At 43.5% G+C, this 9,854-nt stretch overlaps 1 protein-coding gene across 1 annotated transcript; it reads right to left on the reverse strand.

Annotated features, from left to right (window-relative positions):
- Positions 1 to 741: 741 nt before the first annotated feature.
- On the reverse strand, positions 742 to 9,439 carry LOC311134699 (dihydrolipoyl dehydrogenase, mitochondrial-like). The gene is made up of 14 exons (XM_084168464.1): positions 9,328 to 9,439; positions 8,276 to 8,351; positions 8,055 to 8,134; positions 7,723 to 7,791; positions 7,519 to 7,588; positions 7,269 to 7,369; positions 6,275 to 6,418; positions 6,062 to 6,163; positions 5,738 to 5,928; positions 5,426 to 5,596; positions 5,014 to 5,203; positions 3,428 to 3,565; positions 3,233 to 3,322; positions 742 to 1,052 (listed from the first exon to the last, which is right to left on the reverse strand). Exons 1-14 carry the CDS (start codon positions 9,364 to 9,366, stop codon positions 987 to 989), a joined length of 1,527 nt encoding a protein of 508 aa, XP_084024590.1. The 5' UTR covers positions 9,367 to 9,439; the 3' UTR covers positions 742 to 986.
- Positions 9,440 to 9,854: the final 415 nt, after the last annotated feature.

Here is a 9,854-nt window from a genome sequence, read left to right on the forward strand (position 1 = left end):
ATTTTTGTTATTCTGTCTCACTGTTCAAATAAACCTACCATTAAAAGTATAGACTGATCATTTCTTTGTCAGTGGGCAAACGTACAAAATCAACAGGGGATCAAATACTTTTTTCCTTCACTGTATCTATTTTTTACTTAACTTATTTTTCTTAAAACTGCATTGTTGGTTAAGGGCTTGTAAGTAAGCATTTCACTGTAAGATCTACACCTGTTGTATTCGGCGCATGTGACAAATAAAATTTGATTTGGTGTTGGTCCCTCTGCTGTTCCACACATTGCACTGAACACCACTTCAATGCATCACACATCACTAGACTTGAATCGTTACCGCATTTATTGGTTTTGAGGAGCTCTGAGTTAAGCAAGATATATATATATGTATACACACACATAGAAGGACAGAACACAGCCATATTTGAATAAGTATTGCAATTCATACAAGCAAGTTGCTGCATTGGCCTTTCCAACCTCCTCTTTACACCGACTGAAAAGTTGTTTTGCTTCAGTGTTAAAACTCAGTCATGACTCATCTCTTATTGTTAAAAACAGCAGTATTCCACCCAAACCAACCTATTTTATATATATCTCTGAGCACTGTACTAATAAGAAAGTGGTGTTGGAAAAACTCTAGATATACTGCGACTATATATAGTTTGTTATTTGATATAGCAGCGAACCTTTGCAGTGTGCAACATCCAAGACACCTCCAATGTAGAAAGTCAAAAAGACTGATCTCCGGTCCATTTTTACCACCCAAACCTGTTTATTGAGAACATTTAAATAACATACTTAACGTGGTACAAGGTTTGTCTTTGTTTTCTATGTATGTATACAGAGGAGCCCCCTAATCGGAGCAGAGGGGGTCACAGTACATTCCGTGCCCCCCTCCTAGAGTGTGTGCGTTGCTTGTGGACAGATATTTCTTGGTTGGGGACGTCGTGGACAGAACGGTTATGTACACAGCTGTGAGAGCTAAGACGGCAGTTAAAAGTTGATAGCTTTCCCGAAGGAGGCTGCGAGGTTTGCTTCTCTGAAGGCCTCGGACACAGTCTGGAAAAGAGGGATGGATGGAAGAAAAGGAGGTTAGATTGACAGGTGGGTGGTGTGGTTCCACAAATGTGGATGTGTGTGCATTTGAATGATATAGGGCCTAGCCACTAACAGCCTTATATTATTGCCGCGAGATCCGCGCAATGATTGAAAGAATGTGTTGCGTCTTCCTCAGTCAGCTGAATGCGCCGCTTACTTCAGAACCGTGGTTACTTGAATAACCTTACTAGGGGCTGGGACAAACGGAGCAGTAAAAGCGATTCTAGCACATCTTCAAATAATTTTCTTCCTACAAATTTACCTCTAGATTTTGAACGGTTGAATCTATTACCGACAATGACCCCATCCCTGAAAACTAAGACTATGGAACATGTGCATGTTTTCTGTTTCAACCTATGATACAAGCGGTGCAGGACTCGTTAGAAATTAGAGATGAATCTGTACAGAATAACTGAGGGAACTAAATTGATTCTCCACAAACGATCATACATAAGATTGTTTGATCATCCCTGATGTTTTCCTGAAATTCCCAATACCTTCCTGATGCATTTCAATCACTCCAAATCATACTTCCTTCAGACTGAAATGTGCAATTACCTGATTTGAAATATATTGTGCTATAACTTATTGAGATCATGGCAATAAGGTCAGATTCTAGAGAGTCATCACATTATTTAAAAAAAAAAAAAATTAAATAGTGAAGACATCAAAACTATGAAATAACACATGGAATCATGTGCACTCTCTTGGCATTCTCTACACCAGCTTCATGAGGTAGTCACCTGGAATGCATTTCAATTAACAGGTGTGCCTTGTTAAAAGTTAATTTGTGGAATTTATTTCGTTCTTAATGCGTTTGATCCAATCACTTGTGTTGTGATAAGGTAGGGGGGGTATACAGAAGATAGCCCTATTTGGTAAAATACCAAGTCCATATTATGGCAAGAACAGCTCAAATAAGCAAAGAGAAACGACAGTCCATCATTACTTTAAGACATGAAGGTCAGTCAATACGGAACATTTCAAGAACTTTGAAAGTTTCTTCAAGTGCAGTCGCAAAAACCATCAAGCGCTATGATAAAACTGGCTCTCATGAGGACCGCCACAGGAAAGGAAGACCCAGAGTTACCTCTGCTGCAGAGGATAAGTTAATTTGAGTTAACTGCACCTCAGATTGCAGCCCAAATAAATGCTTCACAGAGTTCAAGTAACAGACACATCTCAACATCAACTGTTCAGAGGAGACTCCGTGAATCAGGCCTTCATGGACGAATTGCTGCAAAGAAACCACTACTAAAGGACACCAATAAGAAGAAGAGACTTGCTTGGGCCAGAAACACGAGCAATGGACATTTGACCGGTGGAAATCTGTCCTTTGGTCTGATGAGTCCAAATGTGAGATTTTTGGTTCCAACCGCCGTGTCTTTGTGAGATGCAGAGTAGGTGAACGGATTATCTCCGCATGTGTGGTTCCCACCATGAAGCATGGAGGTGGTGGTGTGATGGTGCTTTACTGGTGACACTGTCAGTGATTTATTTAGAATTCAAGGCACACTTAACCAGCATGGCTCCCACAGCATTCTGCAGCAATACGCCATCCCATCTGATTTGTGCTTAGTGAGACTATCATTTGTTTTTCAACAGGACAATGACCCAGCATACCTCCAGGCTGTGTGTAAGTCGCTCTGGATAAGAGCGTCTGCTAAATGACTAAAATGTAAATGTAAGGGCTATTTGACCAAGAAGGAGAGTAATGGAGTGTTGCATCAGATGACCTGGCCTACACAATCACCCGACCTCAACCCAATTGAGATGGTTTGGGATGAGTTTGACCACAGAGTTAAGGAAAAGCAGCCAACAAGTGCTCAGCATATGTGGGAACTCCTTCAAGACTGTTGGAAAAGCATTCTAGGTGAAGCTGGTTGAGAGAATGCCAAGAGTGTGCAAAGCTGTCATCAAGGCAAAGGGTGGCTATTTGAAGAATCTAAAATCTAAAATATATGTTGATTTGTTTAACACTTTTCTGGTTATTACATGATTCCATATGTGTTATTTCATAGTTGATGTCTTCACTATTATTCTACCCTTGAATGAGTAGGTGTGTCCAAACTTTTGACTGGTACTGTATATGTATGAGTGTATTTGTTCCTGCCCCTGTCGTGTGTGTGTGTTTAACTCACGGGATGGGCGTGGCAAACTCTGGCGACGTCCTCGCAGGACGCTCCGTACTCCATGGCGAGCGTCGCCTCGTTGATAATCTCTCCTGCCCCCTAGGCACAAGGGTCAAAGGTCGCCATAGTTAGCATACAACTTCATACGTTATAGCCCAAATTCTCTCTGCTAAGGAGCCCGAGGTGAGAGGTAGCATGACTCACAGCGCCCAGGATGTGAGCGCCCAATATCCGGTCTGTCTCCTTGTGGCCGAGGATCTTCACCAGGCCATCAGTGTCTGCGTTGGTCTTGGCTCGGCTATTGGCGGCAAAGGGGAACTTGCCCACCTTGTATGGGATGCCCTGCGAAATAGAGTTGAGGTTACCGTTATGCTTTACTGTCACTCTTCCGTGTTGATAATACATATGCGATACTTTGGCTCCTTTGGAAAGTCAACAATTTGGGGAGGGTGGCTAACTCTTATACCTGCAGGGATTTCAATATATACTGAACAAAAATATAAAACGCAACAGGTTATAGTTCATATAAGGACATCAGTCAATTGAAATAAATTAATTAGGCCCTAATCTATAGATTTCACATGACTGGGAATACAGATATGCATCGGTTGGTCACATACCTTTAAAAAAAAAAAAAAAAAAAAAGTAGGGGCGCGGATCAGAATACCAGTCAGTATCTGGTGTGACCACCGTTTGCCTCATGCAGCGGGACACATCTCCTTTGCATAGAATTGATCAGGCTGTTGATTGTGGCCTGTTGTCCCATGCCTCTTCAATGGCTGGGCGAAGATGCTGGATATTGCCGGGAACTGGAACACGCTGTCGTACAAGTTGATCCAGAACATCCCAAACATGCTCAATGGGTGACATGTCTGGTAAATATGCAGGCCATGGAAGAACTGGGACATTTTCAGCTTCCAGGAATTGTGTACAGGTCCTTGCGACATGGGGCCATGCGTTATCATGTTGAAACATGAGGTGATAGCGGCGGATGAATGGCACGACAATGGGCCTCAGGATCTCGTCATCTTGCCATTGATAAAATGCAATTGTGTTTGTTGTCCGTAGGTTATGCCTGCCCATACCATAACCCCACCTCCACCATGGAGCTCTGTTCACAACATTGACATTAGCAAACCGCTCGCCCACACAACGCCATACACATGGTCTGCGGTTGTGAGGCCGGTTGGACGTACTGCCAAATTCTCTAAAACAACGTTGGAGGTGGGTTATGGCAGAGAAATGAACATTCAATTCTCTGGCAACAGCTCTGGTGGACATTCCTGCAGTTAGCATGCCAATTGCACACTCCCTCAAAACTTGAGACATCTGTGGCATTGTGTTGTGTGACAAAACTGCACATTTTAGAGTGGCCTTTTATTGTCCCCAGCACAAGGTGCACCTGTGTAATGATCATGCTTTTTAATCAGCTTGTTGATATGCCACACCTGTCAGGTGAATGGATTATCTTAGCAAAGGGGAAATGCTCACTAACAGGGATGTAAACTAATTTGTGCACAACATTTGAGAGAAATAAGCTTTTTGTGCATATGAAAAATTCCTGGGATCTTTTATTTCAGCTCATGAAACATGGGACCAACCCTTTACATGTTGCGTTTATATTTTTGTTCAGTGTAGTTTTAAAATCACAAATCAATATTTTAGCAGCTGAAATCCAAACAAAGGCATTGATCCAGTGATTATATTATATATAAAAGCCATGTCCGCTACTTAATTTGGTCAAAACTATGGGTGTTTGTGTGAGGGGTTTGGGGAGATGTGTGTATCACCTCCTCTTTGAGCTGCTCCTCCGTCTTCCCCACCCATGCCACCTCGGGGTGTGTGTAAACGACAGAGGGGACACAGTTGTAGTCGATGTGCACGCCGCCCCCAGCCATGCCCTCCACGCAGATGATGCCCTCGTCCTCCGCCTTGTGTGCCAGCATGGGCCCGGCAATCACATCACCAATGGCATAGATACTACAGAGGGAGATAGAATAAATAGAATGGTAAATGGGTAAGGAAAGCTTGAGGTAACAAGCTTTCCTTACTTTTGAAAGAGACCTGGGTGAGCTGGTTGGAACATAGTAGGTGTGTATTGAAAAAGCAGGTGTTGAATATAACAGAGGGGTGTAATGGTAGTTTGGGTCTACCTGGGGTATGTTGTATATTACATAGAGGGGTGTGATAGTTTAGGTCTACCTGGGTACTTTGGTCTGGAAGCGGTTGTTGACAGGGATGCGTCCCCTGTTGTCCAGCTCCAGGCCCACGTTCTCCAGGCCCAAGTTCCTGGTGAAGGGCCGTCTGCCGATACACACCAGCAGCACGTCACACGTCAGAGTCTCGTTCTTCCCGCCGGCAGCCGCCTCCACACTGGAAACAAGAACACACGGTTACGTTTGGGCTAGGTCATACATACTTATTTTTAACTAAACATTCATCTTAGTGATTTTTTTTTTCCATCCACAGCTAGAGCCACCCTATACACACACTCCACCGGGGGATGGAACTCACGCCACATCGATCTTGCCGTCGGGCCTCTTGATGGCGCCCATGACCTTGGTGCCCAGCTTGAACTTAATACCCTGCTTCTGCAGGATGCGCTGGAAGTTCTTGGAGATCTCCATGTCGATGCCCATGCCGCCCACGTGGCCCAGGAACTCCACCGCTGTCACATTGGAGCCCAGACGCTGCCACACTGACCCCTGGAGAACGAGAGGCCAAACAGGATGTTACACTGGACAATAGATATCCCCCAAGAGTTGGAATTCTCATACTGCCACCTACTCTTTACAGACCATGCTGTAATCGTGTGTATGTGTGTGTGTCGTCCCTCACCAGCTCCACCCCGATGACTCCGGCGCCGATGACGATGAGCTGCTCAGGGACCTTCTTCAGATCCAGGGCTCCCGTGGAGGACACCACGGTGTCCTCATCAACCTGACCACACAGGGGTTAGGAGAGTTAGGACTCGGCTTTGATACATGACAAATAACATCTGGTCATCTGCTACCAACTAGTACTAAAGAGTACTGTAGTACAGTAACGTACCTCGATCCCGGGGAATGGCGTGACCTCGGAGCCAGTGGCTATGAGGATATTATTGCTGTTGATGACCTGCTCGCTGCCGTCCTCGGCCGTGGCCGTCACCTGGTTCTTGCCTGTAATCCTCCCATAGCCGTTCACGTGCGTCACCTGAGGGGAAACCGCCACATTACATCATCAATTAAAGACAGGGTCAAGTTCATTGCAAACTCTAACAAAGAATCCAGGGGGAAGCCTCAAAACAGCTTGCTTTGGTATCAAACTTAGTGATTGATTCAAATTGCAAGGTGGTTCATGAAAAAGGCCAAGTCCATTGACAATGTAATATCCATAGAAGGTCACCTCCATTTAAAGATAGACAGACAGTCAAAACAGGCTACTGATGTTTCAAGCTTATAATCCTGCTGAAGTGAAATCTCACTAACTAACCCATATTTTAGGATGCTGCCTAGATGAGTTGTCATTTATCCATAAAGTGACCCAAATATGTAATTTGTGTGAACTTAGCCTCCGCTCGGCTCCAGGCCTCGCTCACATTGTTCTCCAGAGCCTGGGGAAGTTCATATTGTAAAAATAGGTATGAGTGGAGCGCTGATTGGCTGTGAAAATATGCGATTTTTCAAAAACAACCACCCCTTCCATCCCTCTTCAGAAGCGGAAATTATCCAGACTGTAGCTCATTTACAGTGCTAGCATGCTTTATTTATTTTTTATGGATTTTTTTATTTTATTTTTGGTTGTAATGAGACTACCCCATTGAAAATGGGCACCATTGAAAATGATTGGCTTTCGGTTTAGAATCTCTGCCTCTGTTTGAACGTGCCTATTCCAATTGTTGGGAGGGGCTAACGGCTTGGATACCATCCATCTTTCTTTAGCCTCTTTCTGACAAGAACTTCCACAGGCTTGTATATAGAAGGTGAGGTGAAAGCCTGGTAGAGGCTATGAACTAGGCCTCTCTCTTCCAATGTACGGAGGAACTATATAGTTGAGACCTCACCTTGTTCTGTTTGAATAAATGTGCAATGCCTCCTGTCAGTGCTTTGACTGCCCCGCTCTTCTGTGACATCATCTTCTCCAGGTTCAATGTGATCCCCGAGACTGGCACAGAGAGAGAGCGAGAGTCTCAAGTAAATGTTTGTTACTGGCATGCCCAAAGACTTGACTGGAGCGAAAGCCTGTGCACACCCTTCAGCTCTCTAGGACCAGGGCTGTTGGTGACCACTGCTCTAACTGATGTGGACTCTTACTTTCAATGCCCCTGCTTTCGAAGTCTTTGCCATGGGCCTGGTGGTACAGATAGGAGTTGTTCAGCAGGGCCTATACAAGGTGACAAGGGAAACAACAGACATGTTACATTATTCAACAACTCGCAAAGATGAAGTTGCACAGTCACAGTGTTGCGCAATAAGATCCAGCAAAAGTTCTATGAACTCCTCATTCCCAATGTTTACCTTTGAGGGGATACAGCCGACATTCAAACAAGTCCCGCCTAGGGTGGGATTCTTTTCCACACACACCGTCTGTAGTAGAAAACGAAGTTGGTGAACAATTATGACAAGATGGGCATCACTTTCAATAAGGGATAAGCCTTATTTACACCTTGCGCTAGGTCCGCTTGAACAAAATCATGCAATAGCAAAACGTCCGCACTTGACGGCACCTCTGCACATACTCCGAAATCTCACTTTTCCAGGGAGGTGCACAGACATGGACGCAGAGCCCTGTGCAGACGGGAGCGAACATTCGATTGAAGCAGAAGGTATACATTAAGGCCTAATTTTACCTTGAAACCAAGCTGGGCTGCTTTGATTGCAGCAACATATCCACCAGGACCAGAGCCCACCACTGTGACATCAGCATCAACTGTAGGAGAGCAAAGAACATGTTTATCAGAAGGGCAACAAGTTGATATTGTATTCACATTGTGTATATGTTGGAATTCAGTTTCATAAGAGCAGCACCTCTGATTAGCTAATTGGACGTTGGAGTGAAATGTTGCCTTACTCTGTGCTTTGTCAGCGTATGTTCTGACGGAGAGAACAGTTGCACCCTGAAGCCTATTCGGGAGTTGGTGGCTCCGCTGTATGTTAGGAGAGGACACAAATTGGGACAGTGAGCAGACAGATTTTGACTTTAATGTCAGCTTGTGTTGTATATGGTTCTGCTGTGTGATGTTGTAGTTGTCATCCATGTCAAGAAGTCAGTTAATGTTTAGTTTTTTATTCAATACTCTAGAATGCGAGACAAAATCCTGCAAAGGCCAATACAATCTGAACTTTAACAGGATTGCAAGTATTACAGTGAGTGAGTATGTGATGATTCTAAGGTAGTTGAAAGCTGAGCTAGTTACAGTACTAGCTTAGTTAACTTACTAGATATCAAGTACTGGTGAAAGTGCTCGAAGATGTATCTAGCTTACCTACATATACGCTGTTGGCTAACAACGGTGTTTTATGATGAATCAAATAACTTTACAAATCAAGTTGAGTGCTTGAGTTTGTCAGTCAATTATGTAACATTGGTAGCGGTCCACGCAGAGCGCAAGATGGTCCTCTTTACATCCACATAAACAAGTTCGCGTGCTTGACAGCTGTCAGTAGGTCGGGCTTGATGTCATCTTCGTCATTGGCAAGGCATGGGATGCTTGTTGACTGTGGTAGCTAGCTAGCTCATTTTGCTTAATTTAAAATGGATTATTTCGTAATGACATTAACGTTCACTAATTTATCTTACAAAGCAATAATGACATTATTAATTAATTATTCACGCAGTTAGTAAGGCTAGCTTGGGAGGACATATAATATAGGAAGAGCCAACTAACAGTTAGTTAGCTAGCTAACTTGGTACTAGCTAGCTAGCTAGCTGATAGTATATAGCTAGCTAGCTAATGAGTAATGTTGGAGGGCCTTAACAGCATAGCTAGTCTAGGTGGCTAGCAAGGCCTAGACTTCATAAATCACGTTGATTAACAGCCGAGATAACTCTCCAACGTATGTCACTTTTACGCATATTTATTCCAGACAACTTGAACTACTGATGTAATTGTTTTTCCTTACCGTTGCCAGAGTGCGATATACTTGATTCCAGCTCTGCATTTCGTATGTGTCCCTTTACAGGCTGCGTAACCTACAGCAGGCGGATCATCCAAGGACTCACGAAATTGAGCTTGCGCAGTAACAATCCAGGAAACAGAAATACTGTCTGTCGCCTCCCTATGATGTAAAATGTAAAACATCTTTGATGTCATCTGATCCAAACAGGTGTTCTAGAAATCAATTTAGAAAATAGGACGGTTATTTGCGTCTAAAACATTAATATAACGTATACATCAGAGTCTCAATGTGATACCTTTGCTGTAGGCTGAGTTTTTACCTCACACAATATATTGTGTCTATCCAAGATAGTATTTTAGACAAAATACCTTGTTTTGCAATCATTATTTCCACAGTGGTTCATGAAGCATCTCAATGTAACAATCTTTGGCTTAAGTGATAACCCTGTGTGTGTGTGTGTGTGTGTGTGTGTGAGTGGACGTGTTTAACTATAAACGAACTATAAAAGAATAGTAAACAAACAAAAATGT

Source organism: Coregonus lavaretus (genome assembly GCF_964263955.1).
Source record: "Coregonus lavaretus genome assembly, chromosome: 9".
NCBI classification, from domain to species: domain Eukaryota; kingdom Metazoa; phylum Chordata; class Actinopteri; order Salmoniformes; family Salmonidae; genus Coregonus; species Coregonus lavaretus.

What these genes read in the sequence shown, in the direction of transcription:
- LOC311134699 (XM_084168464.1), bottom strand. Translation starts at nt 9,366, where the DNA reads ATGCAGAGCTGGAATCAAGTATATCGCACTCTGGCAACG. An exon ending in GACGGCAAGATCGATGTGGC is followed by an intron (nt 5,597 to 5,737) that starts GTGAGTTCCATC and finishes TCTTGTTTCCAG; the next exon opens with TGTGGAGGCGGCTGCCGGCG. An exon ending in GCGCTCACATCCTGGGCGCT is followed by an intron (nt 3,323 to 3,427) that starts GTGAGTCATGCT and finishes CCTTGTGCCTAG; the next exon opens with GGGGCAGGAGAGATTATCAA.